The sequence below is a fragment of the Podarcis filfolensis genome (genome assembly GCF_964270895.1).
Source record: "Podarcis filfolensis genome assembly, chromosome: 1".
Taxonomy (NCBI): domain Eukaryota; kingdom Metazoa; phylum Chordata; class Lepidosauria; order Squamata; family Lacertidae; genus Podarcis; species Podarcis filfolensis.
In genome coordinates, this window is record NC_139604.1 from 31,246,577 (window position 1) to 31,265,857 (window position 19,281).

Genomic DNA, 19,281 nt, shown 5'->3' on the forward strand with positions numbered 1-19,281 from the left:
CAAGTATGGATTGGGGGAAGAGAAGGCCCATAAGTATTAGGTGCAAAATATTTAAGACTAGCCCTGGACCTGAGGGTGCTTCCAGGTGGGGGCTTAATATTGTAAAGTCATCATTCAAATATCACGAATGATTCATTGCCAACAGATTTCAATTGTTTTCCTTACGAGATTTTCCCCAGAAGGGGCAAATCTGGATTAAATTGGGGGCAGGGGGTTTATGCCAACCTTATCTGGACACTCTGGAGAAAAATGTGTGCTTGTGCATTAACCATCCCATAATAAACAGCTGCCTGGAAGCATCCTAACTTAATCTAAACCTATGAGAAGAAATAAAGGGAGTGGAAGGCTCAATCTAAACAACACTTTCCTTCATGGCTAAGAATGATGTGATGTTGTGCTAAACCAGGGGTATTGAAAGAGTGCTACAATAAAATGATTGCACTGTGTCGCTGTATAATCTGCAGCTTTTATAGCATGACTGATAATGCCCTAGTCTGCCATATGGACTACCAGGGAGTCCTAGTGAGGGTGCAGGATGTTGCTGAACTACAACTCCATTCATCATGGTTGGGGCTGATGGGAGCTGGAGGTCAACAATATTTGAAGGGTCTCAACAGGTACCTCATCCTTGTGAACCACTGCACCTTACAGCACTGATAGTGGTCCTTGTTTCATCCATCTTCATGTGAAAGTCAGTTGCCAGGATCAAAAGAACTGTGAAAACAGTTTGTGAGCCAAAGAGGGCTTTAGACTTGTTTTTTTCGAACAGCAGACCCAACGCTGCATAGCAAGCTGTTTTTGAAACTGAGGGGAGTTGCTTCCTGATCCCAGCAGTAGAATGAAAACCAAATGGAACTTAGGATCAGACAACAGGCTGATTTCCTGGATTTCCTGGTTCATATCCTTCCACTATTGGCCCCCAACGCTTGGTTTGCAGTAGTGGAGGCCTGATGCATATCCAACTCAAGCGAGCAGCACTGTGTTGTGGGTCTTGCCTCCAGCTCATCCATGCTTTGGATGGGTGAATGTCCCTGACCAGCTGTTCCTGTCAAGATGAATGATTTGTGTTCTATCTCAGCTTCCTTGCTTCAGCTAAAGCAGGAACGTGTCAGAATCATGACAGCACCAAGAGTTCAGGCACAACTTGGTTTATCTGTTTATTTTATTTGAGCACTATTTATTTATCAGAGTCAGTTGAAAGAGCTCATTAATTTCACATCAGCAGCTACAGTATCACCTTGGCCTGGCTAGTTTTACCACTGTGCACAAATGCACACCCACCCACCCACCCACCATTTGTTGTGTTGCACGATTAATAAGATTTCATCTGCTGTCGTGCAATGAAAACCATTGGTCCTTTTGTTCGTAACAAAATACAGAAGGCAGCCTTGCAGAAGGCAGCTTTCAAGCTGGCTCAAATCTGTCTGATGCGATATTTTCAGGGGCGGTGTGTCCTGTTTCGCTGCTTGAGGTGAAATTGGAAGTGCCATGATGCCGTCACCAGCACCAGCATACCTGCTGCTGCTGCTCCCTATGCCACCTGCCCTTCCACCTCCGCCAGTAGCAGAGCGGGGGGCATCTGAGGGGGTGCTCACTCAGGGGCTTCCACTGCTTAAGGTGGCGGCCTCACCCCACATAATGGGATTGTCTGGCCCTGGATACTTCATAACCAATTTGACTCTGGTTTTCTAAAGGGTAGGGGCAGGCAGAATCAAGGCGTGGTTTCTGAAATAGCCGAAAACCTCAGGAAAGTGTCGCCATCTGTTTAACATCCGGCTAACCTTTTGGCTTAACATTGAAGAAAAAACTTTGTAACCCTAACAGTGCCTTTCTTTTAAAACTCAACAGCAACAGAATCAGTACAGAAGAAAGCTCTTTGAAGCTTCCCATTCTTTACGTTCAATGATGTTTGGCCAGGATCGTTACAGGCGTCGATATTGGATTTTGCCCCAGTGTGGAGGGATTTTTGTTGAAGGCATGGAAAGTGGAGAAGGTAAGGAGGTAGTTTTTGGATTGACTAGGGCTGGATCTAGACACATCAAAGAAGCATTTCAGTTGAACACATTGCAAACTTTTGTATGAGAAATTGGGTAAGCAAAAAACGGGACTCCACAGCGCCATCTGCTGTCACGGTGTTAGAATGCATAAAAACAACGCATGCAAAGCGTTTTTTCTTTGCCAGTGTAGCTGAGTCCTAGATCATTTGAAGGTTTTGCTCAGGGTTTCTCCCTCAGCAAGGGTCTGCCCAGGATAAGCTATCAATGAAGGTCTTTGGTGTCGCTGCAGGGAAAGATTGCAAATGCTGAAGCTTCCCATTGGAGCAATCCTTCTGTGGGCTTTCTCTGGTTCACAAAGTGAAGCATTGTTCTCTCACAGCAAAATAACCGTACATAACAGTATGTTTGTGTGGTGGCTCCCAAAGCTTACTGCCTGATGGCTGGAGTACCTATGAGTGTCTCCACTTTCAGGTATCTACCCAATCCATTGTTTTAAACTTACTGTGGCTATGTTTCTAGCGTGATACCTTGGGCACACATCACAAGAAACGTTGCAGGGGAAGCAAACACTTGTCTTATGAGATGCTTGTATCTTAGCAGCCACACATAGAGATGGAATCTAATTAGGGTCAGCCTTTGGGAAATGGTGTGGACTGAATGGGGGCTGCAAGCACATCAAACTTTTCTTTCCTGTAACTCTGCTCCTTTTGCAAATTACTCTTACTGTTAATGCCTAGGTACAGCAGCACCACCACAAAGGATGAACACTTTAGAAACTGCTGAGAAGAAGGCACAAAAGATGAAAGCAGTGTCATCTTCCCCCTCAAAGAAAAAATAATATTTTAAATTTTGCAGAAAATAGAAACACCCTTGCAGGTGTTAGCAGTCATAGACCGTAAACACTGACCTCCACTTATCTGTAATTATGCAGCTGCACTAAGTGATGCAGAAACTAAGCAGGCAAATGGTTTGCCGTGCAGAGCAGTTCCTCTCCCTGCTGTCGGTCTGCTCCTTTCCCTGCCACTCTCCCTTTTCTTTTGTTCTTTGTGAAGATTCTTTATTAATGCTTGTTGACACATGGTAAAGGGCTAGAAGAAGAAGAAAAGGGAAATTATGGGGGTGGGGGTAGCAGATTCCTTCCTTCTGGGGGAAAAAATAGGCCCTTCATCTTTTAAGCAGAGGGCTGATAATATGTATTTCAGAATACTTAAATATGAAAACCCCAATCCAGAGAATCGTGTCTGTGTATGGGAATCAATTCCATACACAGATCTATTTTGGTCTGCCAGGAAGAACTCGACATAAATGTGGTGTACATTCAGATGTTACACGTCCACATTGAAATGGAGAAGATTCTGGTTTGCTTCACGTTTTGGGTCAAACCCACCCCTTTGCCTTAGACATGTTGGTTATAAACTTTTGTTTACGACAGTTGATTATGAGATAGTTGGAAATCCTATCCCATTTTCAGTTCAAACAGTAAATATTTCTTCCCATTTTAAACCTACTTTGTAAATCAGGAGTACGTTTTCCAAATAGGTGTGTGAAGGTAGCTGACAACATCGTTTTTCTAGCAATTTGTAATTAACAGAAAGGTTCCATCGTGGATGGTAATTTAATGAGCATTTTCTCTGCATGCAGGTCTGGAGGAAATTGCAAAAGAAAAAGAGAAGCTGAAAAAGGCCAAGAGCATTCACATCAAAGAAGAAATGTTTGAGACCTCGGAAGAAAAATTAAGTTGCTTAACCACAAACCAGTGTAATCAGAAAGAAGATCTCAAAGAGAAGGACAGCACGAATCTGTTCCTGCAAAAGCCTGGCTCTTTTTCAAAGTTGAGCAAGCTGTTGGAGGTAGCAAAAATGCCTCCTGACTCAGAAATTCTAGCCCAGAAAGCCAATGGCAGTGCAGCAAATGGGTGCTCATTGCCTTATCAAAACAGCTCCAAAGCCTCACTCTGCAGCCACCAGGCCTCTGTATCACAAAGCAGTGGTGAAAAGTCAGATCCGAATAATCTCTTTAATTCTGCTTCAACTGGACCAGGGAAATTTTACAGCTCCCCATTAATTTCAAATGACCAGTTGTTAAAGACTCTTACAGAAAAGAGCAGACAGTGGTTCAGCCTTCTGCCTAGAACTCCTTGTGATGACACATCCATTACCCACATAGAGTCACCAGCTGCCGCTTCTTCTTCTTCACTAACTCCTCATTCGCATCCTCCATCCAAGTCACCCTCACCTGTCCCATCCCCAATTATTGGTTCTGCCTCTTCCCCCAGTCCAATGGGATTAAGCCCATTTGCGTTACCACCTCTTCAGGTAAGTATTAAATTGTAGCTTAAAAGTGTTCAGTCTTGTATTCTTCATACTGGCAAAATCCAGTGGTGTTTTCTTTCCCCTTTCCGTATTGAGGTGAAGAGCTGCAAATTAAGGGCCATATTAAACTAAATCGTTGCACTAGCCAAAGCCAGCACGATTCCCACCAGTGCAGCGGGTCTTTCCCCACTCTCCTCCCCTGCACACCCCCTGTGCCCTTGCTAAATCTGCCCCAGAGGGTCAAGAGAAGCCCCAGAGCAGCATATGGAACGGAAGGGAGATTGTTCCATCAGACAAGCAGAAATGCCTGCGCTGATGGAACGATCTCCTTACTGCTACATTGAATGCAACCGTACGATGTGGGCGGCTATCAGTGTTAAGGTGAATTGATTCTATTAGGAGTATTATCTGTTACTCAAAATTATGTGATAGAATTATAACATATTCTTCCTGCTTGATCAATCCATGAGCAATTTACTGCAGATGGTGTTGTCTCCAAGGATTTTGTGGGCATGTGGAGAGAGGAGAGGAAACAAAAGTCCTGTTGCACCAGCGGAATTACATGTGCTGAGCTTTGGATATTACCCTAAATCTCATTGTGAGCATCCCCACAGGAGGAGAAGGGAATGGGGTCGCTCGTGCAACCTGAGGCTCATGCACATAATGTTGCATCTAAATCAGCTCAATTTGTTTTATCCAGCACACAAAAATTTTTCTTAATGCTGGATGCATAAGATGCAGCTGCAGTTAACTGGAATGGGAACAACTTTAAAACGAAACACCATATATAGGTGACCATTCTAGAAAGAGGAAGAGTTCATGGCAAGATTTTTTTTTTTTTTAAATACTTTGCTCATGGGCAAAATTCTGCATGAATGTAATATGGTACTTTAAACTGATGTCACTAAATATTGATTTTTTTAAAGCATGTATGGCAGTTTTATAGCCGTTGTAATAAAATGTCCAGTAATTTTTTTTTAAAGTAACATTTCTTAATCTTTCCATTTGGTATTCAAATATTGTGTGATTTATTTTTATTTTGTTTTAGTGATCAGCTGTAGTCACTTTATCTTTTAAAATTATTTACGAGTCAAGAATTCCTATATGTTTGTAACATATTTGGTACTAAAGCATTCAGTTCCAGGTTTCGGTTTTCTAAGTACAGTCGCAGTAGAACTAATGGCTCTTTCTTTTTTCAAAATATTCCCTGCATAGCCCATGAAGACAGGATTGCCTGTAATGGGACTTCAGTTCTGTGGATGGCCAACTGGAGTGATTACTTCAAATCTTCAATTTTCATCCCCTTTGCCTAGTATGGGGTCAGGATTAGGGTTGTCAGAAGGCAATGGCAATTCATTCTTGACACCTAGCAAAAGTGAGTCCCCCGTGCCACAAGCTGAGAAACAAGCTTCTGTACCTTCTGCTGTGGTTGAAGTAGCCAAACCAGTTGATTACACTACTCCAAAGCCCATCCCAGAGGGTAAGTACCATATTCTTCAAGAAAGGTATAACTTCTGACTACCACTTGGAAACACTTTCAAGTGAAGCCTCAGGTGCATTTGTAGACGTCCCTTTAGATCCAAGCCAAGGAGTTTTAATGTTGCCAAAGGTGTGTTTTATTTCAAGAACTTATAAATATTGTCTCCATGTTTTGATTCAGAAATGCAGTTTGGCTGGTGGAGAATTATTGACCCAGAGGATCTAAAAGCTTTGCTTAAAGTGTTGCATCTCAGGGGAATTAGAGAAAAGGCCTTACAGAAGCAAATACAAAAACATATGGATTATATTACTGTAGCCTGCCTCAAGAATAAAGATGGTATGTAACTGAAACAAACACACTCACTTGTAGTGTTTATTACATAATTATGATTAGATGTTTGCTATTTTTCAAGATTGTGTTGATGAGCCAAAATGGCATATAACTGGTACTTTTCATCCAGGCAATTCTTAAGTAATTAGTGACTTCTCAACTTTTTTATATGGATTTTATCAGTCTGTCTTATCTCTCTGTACTACCCCAACCCCTTTTCAAATAATCCGAGTCTCTTAAAATATAAATGGAATGTTGTTGAAAGACTGTAGTTCTGATTTTCTTCCTTTGTTAAAGTTCGTTGTCATTGGCCTCTTATGTAATACATGTTTTGCCCCAGGAAGCAATTCCTGACCTTGCAAACTTGATTAGGTTGAAGTTGTACTAAAAGAAACCCAATCTGATTCCCAAATACAGCTGCAATTATTGAAGTAAATGAAAATGATGAAAATCAGGTAACACGGGATATTGTAGAAAACTGGTCCATAGAAGAGCAAGCCATGGATATGGATATTGCTATTCTTCAGCAGGTGGAAGACTTAGAGAGAAGAGTGGCTTCAGCTAGTTTGCAAATCAAGGTAAAATGTGCTTCAGTAAAACCTCTCTTCGGTAACGTCATTGCAAAAAGCGATAATTCAAAACTGTTATGAGCAGCTGTTTTTACAGTTGAGGATAAGTGCTTTTCTCAGTAACATCTCTGGGGGGCAAAAATCCAATACAGTTTCATTAGGTTAATATCACCTAGACTAAGATGATTTCATCCTTTTTAAATGACTCATACATAAAGTAGACATTTCAGTGGTTAGAATTTTCAGAGAAGGAATATGAGTCAGGATCAGAAGCATGATGCTGCTAGTTCCATGAGCCCAGTGACTTAACTAATCATTGGTGGCCTTCTGTTTAAGAAGTAATCAAAAATCCTACTGAGCAAGAGGTATGCCTTGGTTATACCTTTAGGTAGCTCTTAGGATTCCAGTTATCATCATTATTGGGCATGGCAATCAATAAGATAGCATTAGTTGTCACCAGTGGTTAATCTGAATTTATGTATCTGGCCACTTTTGGGTTCTTAAAATTATTGCAGGGTTTTAAAAAGGTACAAGTTGCCAGAACTGTGAAGCTGGGCCTTGAGTTAGGTATGTTCTTTCCATGCTGTGAGTGGCTTGTGGGTGTGATCCAGGGGCACCATTCATGTAAGATTTGTCCTACTGATGGCCTGTTTTGTGCAAAACAATGTAAGAGAGAATACTGCTGCTGTAAAGCTCTGTTCTTTAAAAGTAAACGTTATCCCAGTCGAAGCAAAACAGGAAAGAAGCTTCTGGTCTCCTGGAGAGCATTTGGAAACAGAAGTGCAGTGTAAGGGCTAACTCAAGCAAACAATCCACTGATCATACTTAGGTGGTTACAGTAGCAAACAAACATGTGAAACCTTTCTGTTGAAATGTAGGGTTGGATGTGCCCTGATCCTGCATCGGAAAGGGAAGACCTGGTATATTATGAACATAAATCAATTACTAAATTACACAAGAAGCGTGATGGTGATTGTGCTGGTGGAGAAGAAGGCAGTAGCAGTACTCTAGAACGGAAGAGTGACAACCCTCTAGATATAGCTGTAACCAGACTTGCTGACTTGGAGCGGAACATAGAGCGAAGGTATCTGAAGAGCCCCTTAAGTACCACCATTCAGATCAAACTGGATAATGTGGGCACAGTTACTGTCCCTGCTCCTGCACCATCCGTTAGTGGTGATGGTGACGGGTAGGTTATTGAGATTAACTTGAAAAATTATTGTGCTTCTTTGCTAATTGGAGCCTATTTTCTATTGTGTGTTTATCTATGTATCTTCTTGTATGTCTTTGATCCACACGGATCACGTTATTATGCATGGTGCTTTGTAAGATTTATTTTCCCCCTGTTATGTATGTTAATCCTGCAAAGTTATCCTACATTTAACTGGTTGTGACTAAGCTTTGAGGCACGTAGCCACAGTCTGTGCACTACATCAAATTTAGTTGCTTAAGCCTTATTACCCTTACTGGCTGTGTACGTTTTTGTCATTGCTTGGCTTTCGATGTGACAATGATTGTTCCACGTTCAGAAACTGATGAAAATGGATGTGACCTGCTTAATTTCTCTATATTTCAATGCAGAATGGAAGAGGATATTGCTCCAGGGCTAAGGGTATGGAGAAGGGCATTGTCAGAAGCTCGCAGTGCTGCACAGGTAGCTCTGTGCATTCAGCAGTTACAGAAATCAATAGCATGGGAAAAATCTATTATGAAAGTTGTAAGTGTTGTGAACTGATTTTTACGTATCCTATTTTCCTCCTTTTCCAGATACCTCAATTGATAGTGTATCTTTCATTGCTGCCTGTGAAAAATACAAAAGTTAAATTGTGCATTTTACATTGATTCACATGCTGTGCTCTCTTGTAGCCAAATTCAGCATTCTGAACTTTCTTATGACAAATAGCCCTTCTGCTGGTATATTTTGACCATAGTATTCCAAAAACCAAAAACGAGAATGGCCATTTCTGTGCCTCTCTCTGGGAGAGGTCACCATGCTAATGAAAAAATGACCCCTTCTGTGTTGCCATTATGGGGATTCAGTGTCAAAGACTGCAATTAAAGGCTTTTTCAGAAAGATGAGATGCAAAGTACATGCTTAAAAGATGTGCATGGCTTCTTTGCATGCCCACTTAATACAACTGTATGTGCAGATTGGACGAGTGTACAGGCGCACAGGCTGAAATGTCCGTCTCCGCATAGAAATGACAAATTAACAAGCACTGCTGTGTTAATTGCATATTCATGAAAGGCATGCAAATGCATGTAAAGAGATTTTGCATGAATCCTGGGCATCAGATTTCTGAAAATGAAGCTTTTTATACTATAGCAATGAATGGGAAATGCTAACAATTAAACAATGGAAATATATGAACTGTTGAATTAACTAATTCTTTCTCCAACTTTTATACTTACTGTAAACTTATAAACCTACTGTTTACCTGATAACATAACCCATGATGTTACCAGCATACATTTTATCTATATTATGGGCAATGGCCAGTAAATACTGCTGCTTCTTACCTTAAGACAGTTTTCCACTGGCATTATAAATGCTATAGTTTCTGTACTGTATTTCTCCACTGAGATTAAAATGAAATGGGGGGGGGAGGGAAATCCCATCACACTCCCAAATTGTAAACATTGCTTCTGTTTAACAGCAAGTATACACCCCTATTTTTACTACTGGGACTGATGACAATTGTGACTCTTTAGCGCTAGCATGGGGATCTTCTAAGTTGAGCTCCAGAACTTGAGCAGTCCACACAAAATTGACATTCCCCTAGTTAAACCTCAAACACTCAAAAAAGAATGCTTTGTTGCATTGGGTTCTGCATGTTATTTTCATGATTCCCTAACTTTGCCATGAGGCGTATCAGGAGATGAGCTCTGTGCACAGAATAGCATGTGGTCTCTGGCATTTAGATCTGTTGAAATTAGATGTGTGGCTTCTGAAATCAGCATCTATTTACTTCATGTTTTGGCCAAATGAAAAAAAGTACTGAGGATACTGGAATTGCTGCTGTTCTGTAATGCACATCTACTTTCTGCACAGAAGACCTTGTTCACTATCCACATGTTGATAATCTGAAATTTCCTAGTGTTTTCCCCCTGATTTTCCCCCACCTACATTAGTCTGATTACAGTAGCATTCGCTTCTTTGTCCGACCTAATTATTGCAAATCTAACAAAAGATGAAAAAGGAGTAGCACAATGTTCCTAGGAGATTCCATATCAGAATAAGGGAGAACAGCAAAAATACTTAGGGACATATCCATTGCTGCAGCTCTGCTGGTGCAATGGTCTTTTGTATGTGCAACAGACCTACCCCTCTCTCTTGTCCCATCCAGCCCCATGTGTGCCCAAAAAATCAGCTCCAGAGGGTTGGGAGACACTCTGGAGCAGATGTTGGGGGTGCATGGTGGGAGGACAGGAAACAGAAATCCTGTTGCACCAGCAAAACGACATGTGCTGAGTCCTACGTGCAGTTAACTTGTGTGATTTAAGCCTTGTGCAGTTGAAAGCCCAGGCAGTTGACACCACGCAAATTAAATGAGCTTAAAAGCTTTTTTTGCACTGTGTTTTCCCGGCATGGAAGGATCTTTTAAGCTCCTCTGCCTTGCTTACCGGGAAAGTCCCACTTAGTGCGTGTGCTCTGGGGTGCTCTCATGAGGTGTCCCGAGAACTAAAGTGGCCCTGTAAGATCTCGCGAGAGAATCTCAGAGCCCATGCGCTGAGCAGGCCTAAGCTGGGCGGGGGGTGGAGGTAAGGCCCACTCAATGTGCCAGGTCCAGAAGGATGCTCACTCAGGGGTGGTTTGAGTATATGCATTTTTGTGTATACATGCCATCCCTGGAATGTAACCCATGTGTATGATGCAGTCACACTATACAGTAGAATGTCCGTGTTAAGTGTCTTGGGAAATAATACTGTTGAAAGTTATAAAATTATTTAAATTCCTAAAATTCCCCCAAGCTGAGCAGTCCTAAAGTAAAGAGCGAATCCCTAGCAGAGTGTTTAATCTGTAATAAATATATTATTTAGTCTATAATAATCTATAATGTAGTCTATAATAAAGAGAAAAATTGAAAGGAAAAATGTTTGATTGACTGGCCATTTCTGTACTCCACACTTGGTGTAAACAAGCCATATAACCTTAGACACTCAGAATTTCTTAAGTTTTCAATGGCATTTTATTCTCTAATACGTGCATAGAATGTTTCTACATGCCATAATTAAAGTATTTCCCCTGTATTGTAGTACTGCCAAATATGTCGAAAAGGAGATAACGAGGAGCTTCTTCTCCTTTGTGATGGTTGTGACAAAGGCTGCCATACCTACTGCCATAGACCCAAGATCAGTACTATTCCAGATGGTGACTGGTTTTGTCCCGCCTGCATAGCAAAGGTAATTCTAACTTAAAGGCGAATCCTTGGAAATTTTCCAGTTCAGTGTTCTGTTGCTTTCCAGCAGTTGCCATGCATGCAGTAATTGCACATAGACTCTGCAAAACTTAGCCGTCCTTAAAAAAATTAAATGTTCTGATAGGGTGACCATTCACACATGCCTCTGTTTTTCATCTATGATACATGGCAGACTTGAAAACGTGGGGAGAAATTGAACAAATGCTTCCCTATCTGGTAATTCTCTGCCCAGCAGAGAGTACTGTTAACATTCTTTTAAACTGCTTTTTAATTGTGTTTTTAAATGTTTTAAAAATGGGTTTCTATTGTTTTAAACTGTATTTATGGGGGTGGGTTGTGGTTTTTTTTTTTGCTGTTTCTGTTTGATTATTTTGTGTTTTTATATTGTAATTTTATCTTGTGAACCTGTTGATAAGTAAAGTCGTACCTTGGATCCCGAACGCCCTGGAACTCGGACGTTTTGGCTCCCGAATGCTGCAAAGTGATCGTTCCGGATTGCATACATTCTTTTGGAGCCTGAACATCCAACAGGGCTTCACAGCTTCTGACTGGCTGCAGAAGGTTCCTGCAGCCAATCAGTAGCTGCAATTTGGTTTTCGAACGTTTTGGAAGTCGAACAGACTTCCCGAACGGATTCCGTTCGACTTCCAAGGTACGACTGTATAAAAAGTATGCATCTTCTGTGCTTGACAGTGTTTAAGTGCTGCTTTATTTATATTGTGGGGTAGTTTGTGAAGAAGCATAAATATTCTCTGACAATCATTCTGATGTGTGTGGGAACTGTGCACATTCATCTGGATATTGGCAATTGTGCGTTGAAGCAACATCCATTCAAACTGCTACTTCATTGAAAAAATAGTCACGTGTTTGGCAAATAAGTACTGGGAATAAATTTGGCTCAGTTCACATTTTAATGCAAATCTAGCTAATTTGCACCTCTCAAAATGAATGTGTGAACTGAAATACAGCTATCCTTTTCTGAATTTATAATGTAGTTCTCCCAACAACAGAGGATTATAAAAAATGCATATATAAGTGAAAATAGCAAACAAAATGAATTATATTATGAGCATTGCTTGTAAAAATTGTATATTAAGGAAAATTATATGCAAAAAATGAACATTAGGTGAAATGTGCTTAAAAATTGATGTAATTTCTGAGGGGTTTTTTTTTATTGCAATCAGACGTGGAAATGTTGGGAAAGTGAATTTAGAATTATAAAATGATAACTAAGAAAAACTGAAGCAGAAAGGTTGGGGCAGGGTTGAGAATTTTTACATATGTATAATCCACTGCTTGATGGATTTGTGTACTTGCCTTTTACAGCAATCTGAGATGTAGGATTAAGTTGCCATGCGTTTTAGCATGGTTTTAAATTTAACTAGTCCCTAAACTATTTAAATCGAATTTATCAGTGTCAAAACGAAGTATAATTTAGATATATCTACACATAATTTGTCTTCTGCATTTCCTTATTGCCATTCAGGACCTCTTCAAATAATAATAATAATAATAATAATAATAATAATAATAATAATATATGTATACCCCGCCCATCTGGCTGGGTTTCCCCAGCCATTCTGGATGGCTTCCAACAAAATGTTAAAATACAATAGTCTTTCAGATATTAAAAGCTTCCCTAAACAGTTTTTTTAATAGGTACAGTACATGCAAAATGTTTTGTGTCCATAACGATATATAGTGTGTAAAAGGGAACACTTTCTAAGTGGCAAGAGAGAAAATGCAATAGACAAGTTAAGTGTTAAGGAATGTATTTTTCTTTTTATTGCTATGAGTGATGGATCCAACTAAGTTATATTCACAAAAGTCTCATTGGAATAGTGGATCTTCTCTGAGCATGAGTAATGTTGGATATCTCCCAATGTATGCATAGAGCAAAACCTCTTTCATCCACATTTATAATGAAGGTGGATGTAGCAAAGAAGCAAGATTGTCTGTGATGTTCTGCAGTGCACTGTAGTCCATGAGTGCTTATTCCATAATATATTTGTTAGTCTTTAAGGTGCTGCAAGGCTTTTGTTATTATTTCATGTAAAAAACATGGATCTTTACAATTAATAGCTATTTTAAATTTCTTTTATTCCTGGAAGACATCTGCTATTATCCAATTAATTTACTGCATGTTTTTGTGTATATAACCTTAAATCATGGTGTGTGTTTTTCTAGCCATAACTTTTGTATAATATTTCCTCTGTACTCAAAACGCCTCCCCCCCCCCAATTTTATGCTGAACAGCATGGTTAAGCTATTTGGATTCAGATGAATACGGCTCTTTATTTTGTCACATAGAATCTCACTTCTTAGCTTTCTCAAGCATTGTTTTGTAATCTGTCTGGGTCTATTGGTGGTTTTTACCCCCTTTGGTCTCCTTTTCATTTGCAGCTTCTTCCATTTTAGTATCAATCGCCTGTTTAATTAGTGTGCTCTTTGTTCCACATCTAAAGTAAAAATGTTAAACAGACTTCCATTTACATGCTTCCATTTGGTACATTGTTGTTTACTGTGAATTTACAGCCTTTGTTTAAAGTTGATAGAGCGGTATTGAATCGTCACAACAGTTATAGTGATTAAATTTTTTTCTTTGAAGACTGAACATTCTGAGAAAAGGGGAATCTGTCTGGCAATGTCTGTAGAACTCTAGAGTGGCCTTGAAACTGGCCTGGTTTAAAGAGGATTCTGTAAATCAAGCTCTCTTTTACCGCCACCCAAATATTTTGCTGTCTGAAATATTCATGTATTTTTAAACAGGCCAGATGTAACATCTCCCTGCCCTCCCCATTCACAAGCAGGAAGCACCAGTATGTGCACAGGAAATGGGATATTTCTTTCCACCAGCAGTCCTTGTGTCTCATAGGATGCTGCTTCAGGGTTTTTGGAAGGCAGGGGGAGGGAAACCTTCTGCTGGACAGAGGAGCTGAAAAGCCCCCTTGTAGAAGCAGAGCCTTTGCCTGTGGTGCTTTTGATTCTGGCCACTGACTTATGGGGTAAATGCAATAAGAATATGCCCATCATTTCTAAGGGCCAATAAATTTTCTTGGTAGGAGGGCATCCTGGAAGGGGTGCATGAAAAGAAAACGGTGTTGTGCCTAGATTCACCTTAGCGGAGGGAAGCATTCCAAGCATGTTTGCTTGGCCGTTAGGTTTTTGTCTTCATTTATTGGGATTTTTTTCTTCCTGCTACAGGCAAGTGGTCAAACTTTAAAAGTGAAAAAAAACCAGATCAAAGGGAAGAAAAGCAACGAGCATAAGAAAGGCAAGAAACTGCCATTAGCAGCAGAAGTGGAAGAAGAGGACTCTGCATCTACAAGCAGCTCTGTTAAAAGAGGGAAAATGGACTCTAAGAAGAGAAAGATGGATGAAAATATTTCTATCAGCCCAACAAAACAGGAAAGTGTTTCTCCTGTGAAGAAAGCTAAACGTGATGAATCTAAGGACATGGCTATATGCAGGTATTGGCTGGCTGGGTATATTCATTTTTTGTTTATGGGCAAGTTGAAACCCTCCAAGTACACGCAGTGCTGCAGCAGTTGACCTATTTGTTTAAACCTGGGTCTGTCCCAGTCATTTGTAAGAAAGAGGTGGAGGAGGCCCCAGTGGTAGAGTAAAAGCTTGAATGAATGAAAGGAGCGGAACTTCATCATTCTACCTCCCTGCTACCTCTCCCCCAGCCTGAAATGGAGAAAATGGTGTTTGGGTGATGGTCTGCATGAAGATAAGCGTGGCTCTTTTTTCCCCCTGTGTCCTTTTTGTTCTTAAAAGGGGGGGCACCCATTCATTTTATACGTGATTGAGGTAGACTCAGATGTAAACATCTCATGTAATTTCTGCCTGAGCCAGCTCTTTTGGGGGTCATCTGATAGTACAGATCAGCTGCCCAGGCTCTGATAGCTGGTTGGTTCCAGATATCCAGAGAATTGGCACTTCATTCTCGAAGGTAGCAGCAGCCAGAGACCATCAGTGGAGAAGGTGAGCTGTTCATCTGGCTCCTGGAATTACTCCTCCTCTTGAGGAAGCTGGCCTTTTTGCACCTTTGGCCGGCAGAGGGAAGTCTCCCCCACCCCCTGCTGACGGACTGATTGAGAGGCCACCTGCGTTCAGCCTACCAGGGGAGTGGGGCCAATGGGGGCAGCAATGCCCCAAGGGAGATAACCTGCTTTGGGAGGAGGCAAGAACAAAAGCCACCCCCATAACATCGTTTTCTCGGGGTATGGCCTTGCCCTACTTGTTTAAAATGTTTTAAATTGTTTTTAACTGCTTTTTAAAATTGTGTGCCCTTAAATTTTTGATTGTTGTTGTTTTGTATATTATTATTTTTTTATAATAATTTTTTATTCATTTTCCAAACATTTTTATACAATCAACTCATATTAACTCTCACATTCATCAATTTTTGACTTCCCTCAGTTTCTCTGCCAATCTTTCATTAAAATTTCTATTGTTAACGCATTTCTGAACTTATTATTGCCTTTAACCATTCCTCTTCCTTTCTCCTACTTTCTTTTTTACAATATTTCTTAATTTTTCACAGAGACTCTTCAAACCCAGCAAGCGTTGTCTGTGCATCACATATGCTTTTCAAATAATCTGTAAATTTCCCCCAGTCCTCGATAAACTTTTGGTATTGTTTTGCATATTAAGGGGCATAAGGTGTGCCTGGGAAGAGAGGATCTGGAGAGAGCAAGGGGGACCCCAATTACTGTGGAAGGCGAAGGGAGGGAAGGCCTGGCAAGGGGTACATGGCACGGGCAGTTAGTGACAGATTAGGCAATCTGCTAGTTTACTTCCTGCCTCACTGCCCAGTAGTCTCAGAGGCAGCGTTGAGGACTCCCAGACTGCTGAGGTTGGAGAACTTCAACATCCATGCCCAAGCGGTTAACTCTGGGGTGGCTCTGGACATCATGGCTGCCATGACAGGCATGGGGCTGTCCCAACATGTCATTGGTCCAACACATGTGACAGGTCAAATTCCGAACCTTGTTTTCTTGGCTGGGCAGGGAGAGGGTGATCTGAAAGTGGGGGATATTGTCATGGTAAGATCACTTCCTGTTGAGATTTAGGCTTTCAGCACCTTTCCCCCTCTACATTATACAAATTTTAATCATCATCATCATCCACTAGTGGAAACCTCTTCTACTTTTCATTTCTCCTCCCAAGTAATATGTTTTATCTCTGAAACTTTGCTTTAAAAATCTAAATAAAACTTAATTATTATCTACTGGTACAGTGTGTTACACAGCAGGCAGCATTCATATTTATAGATAAGCATAGCTAGACAATATCATGTGAGGCACCAAGCTGTTCAACAATTGATTGTTTTTGCGTGTGCCTTTCTTAGTGTTCTGCTGTCTGAATTGGAAACTCATGAAGATGCATGGCCTTTCCTGCTTCCTGTAAACTTGAAACTTGTTCCCGGTTATAGGAAAGTTATAAAGAAACCCATGGATTTTTCCACCATTCGAGAGAAGCTAAGTAATGGACAGTAAGTAAAAATCAAAGGAACTGCCATTCCCCCCACTCCCAAGAAAGTCAATGTAATACTGCATCAACTTTTTTTTAAATACTTGGGTAAAATCAGATTTCCACCCCCACCCCCTGTTAGTGGAACAGAACACTGGGTGAACAATCTGGGGTGCTGAGAGGATTTGTCGGTGGAAGAGTAGACAATCAGCCAGCCAGTGCCCAGCTCCGATGGCTGGCGAGGTGGACCAAAAATGCAATTGATTCCGGGAGTTGTGCTAATGACCATTTAGGCCAGGCCACTGTTCAGGATGAAGCCATAGATATTTAAGAGGCAGACTAAGTTGCTGCTGTGGTCATACAAACCAAATGGAGGAGCTTCTGTACCACATCCTGTGCAGGCATAAAAGGATATGCTTTTGTCAGGGCTGGAGTATCTGTTGCAAAGCAACAGATAGATAACATGCATGCCCAGTCTAATGTGTGGGTACTAGGTGTGGCAGTTTGTTCTCAAAAGGGGGCTGTGGTGATGCTGAATCCATAAAATCCTGGAAATGACTTGGGCCCATTCTCTCTGAGGTTTTGGAGCTATTTAGGGTAAAATGGCTGCCCATACTGCATTAAAACTTCAGACGTTTATGGGCTTTCTGTTCATTTGGATGGACCCGAACCAGGTGTGCTCAGTTTTACTTTCATTGAAAGCTGTGGTGCCAGTATCATTCAGCACCTGCTTTGTTTAAGATAACACATAGCGAAGAAGTGAGACTAAATCTAAGATGAGCAAAGTGCCGTTCTGAATTAATCCTGTTATATCTTTCCTCCTTGGTGAAGGTTTTAGATCCTTTGCTTCCGTTCTGTATTTTAAGGAAATTTTGCTCTCTTTGATATTTCAGGTATCCTAATCTTGAAGCCTTTGCTGTAGATGTCAGGCTTGTGTTTGACAACTGTGAAACATTTAATGAAGATGATTCTGACATAGGCCGGGCTGGCCACAACATGAGGAAACATTTTGAAAAAAAATGGACAGAGATTTTCAAAGTGAGCTGAAGTGATCACAGTCCAACATGTTTTCTTTTATTAAATGAGGATAAATGAGACCAGCAATGTGAACTGTATTTACATTAAAGTACAAGGCACATGCATAACTAATGACTGTTTTATTTTTCCTTAAAGTATCACTGGGGAGTGGTACTAATTCCTAAGACTTCACTCCTACAGCAACCATGGCCCTTGGTTCTTGGTTTGTGTGTTTTATCAAACTATTTTAGGTAGAACAGGGAAGCACACCCAAAGAATTTAAACATAAGGGGTGTAATAGTGCAATAGCAATTTAAAATATATCAAAACGCACTGAATATTCAACCACCAGAGCTCTACTTGGGGGAAAATGTTCTCTTTTCCCTTTCAATAAATATCTATTTTTCATTTTTTTTACTTTGTAGTTTATTTTTTAGTAAATGTATTTAATTTTATGAATTATTTATGATTAAATAGCATCCAGACTCTTCGTTTTCTGTGAAAAGGAAGAATTAGAAAATAAAATTGCTTTAAATCTTGAAAATACAACAAGGAATGTTTTAAAATATAAAACAAAGCCAAGTAAAACTGTTTACACTGATGTGCTGTAAAAAGCACGAAAAATTAAACTTTACTGTAGAGTTACAAGTACATTTATATATATGTTGCTGCATCACTTGTGTAGTTAAATTGTATTTCAAGACAGTGAAGAAAATGAGACATATGTATATACTGTTCATTATTGTTTATAATTAAGTCTTGTTTTAAATATGTATGATGTGTACATATTGTTTGCAGACATTATTGTTTATGCCTTAGAAGGACTGTAGCATTTTATTTTAGTTTTAAGGTAATTATAGATATATGGCTTGTACAGTAATTATCCTCTACCAACACTGTGGAGTCTCCTTAATCTTTGTAGTGCCTGCCTTTAAAACAGGGTGTAGGGGATATTAGTTTTCCATTTTTCTATTTTGTTATATAATTTCAAGCCACCAGGGCCTCAGATTCAAGTATAATCATTTGTATCCATGTGGAATAAAATTGTGACAATTTCCTACGCACACAGTATTTTTTCATAAAAACATTTCCCTCCATTTGCCTTGCCACAGAAATAACAAAAAGACATTTGTAACCACTGTGTTTTATCTACTGTGTGTTGTGGTGGCCTGTTGGAGGCAAATAGATCAGAATTTTTTTTGTACCTATGTAAGAGTACTTGAAGTTTCATTTAAAACAAAACGTTGTGGAAAAGGTAGCATTCTCTTTTTTTTAGGAGTGTTATTTTTCACTAGTATGTGTGGCACGGATACAATAAAAGACTGTTTTGCAAACCAGTTTTTTTTTCTTGGTTATTTTAATTCCCTATATATTATAGTATTTTTTAAAAAATAAATAAATAAAATGCTGCTAATTAGCAGCGAGATCTCCCCCACCCCACCTCCAGCAGTTGTGAATAGGAGATAGTAAGGAAAGGATCTGGAAAGAGCTAAGCTAAAATGGCTTTTGATTGTGGTACCCGTTCTGTGAAGTTATGCCAAAGCACATTCAGGCTTGTCTGAAATAACAATGCTGGCTAATGGAAGCCCAGTACTAGTTGGAATTACTCAGTTATGTGAGTGCTACAGCAGGACTAAACCAAAGGCCTCGTGGTTCAAAAGGCTCAGAAACTTTATT

The 19,281-nt window shown here is 40.1% G+C and overlaps 1 protein-coding gene across 29 annotated transcripts in view; it reads left to right on the plus strand.

Annotated features, from left to right (window-relative positions):
• BAZ2B (bromodomain adjacent to zinc finger domain 2B) overlaps positions 1–18,941 on the plus strand; it is a 182,405-nt gene extending 163,464 nt beyond the window's left edge. For 25 of the 29 annotated variants that reach the window (XM_083578336.1, XM_083578319.1, XM_083578316.1 and 22 more), the window contains 11 exons: positions 1,849–1,993; positions 3,639–4,312; positions 5,525–5,789; positions 5,970–6,125; positions 6,537–6,697; positions 7,567–7,877; positions 8,270–8,405; positions 10,946–11,092; positions 14,314–14,579; positions 16,466–16,609; positions 17,481–18,941. In XM_083578336.1, the coding sequence (XP_083434462.1) occupies positions 1,849–1,993; positions 3,639–4,312; positions 5,525–5,789; positions 5,970–6,125; positions 6,537–6,697; positions 7,567–7,877; positions 8,270–8,405; positions 10,946–11,092; positions 14,314–14,579; positions 16,466–16,609; positions 17,481–17,634 (2,559 nt within the window). In that variant the 3' untranslated portion in view covers positions 17,635–18,941. The remainder of the gene's footprint in view (positions 1–1,848; positions 1,994–3,638; positions 4,313–5,524; positions 5,790–5,969; positions 6,126–6,536; positions 6,698–7,566; positions 7,878–8,269; positions 8,406–10,945; positions 11,093–14,313; positions 14,580–16,465; positions 16,610–17,480) is intronic. The other 4 variants (XM_083578314.1, XM_083578315.1, XM_083578327.1 and 1 more) reach the window with 1 other exon arrangement.
• The last annotated feature ends 340 nt before the right edge of the window (positions 18,942–19,281 follow it).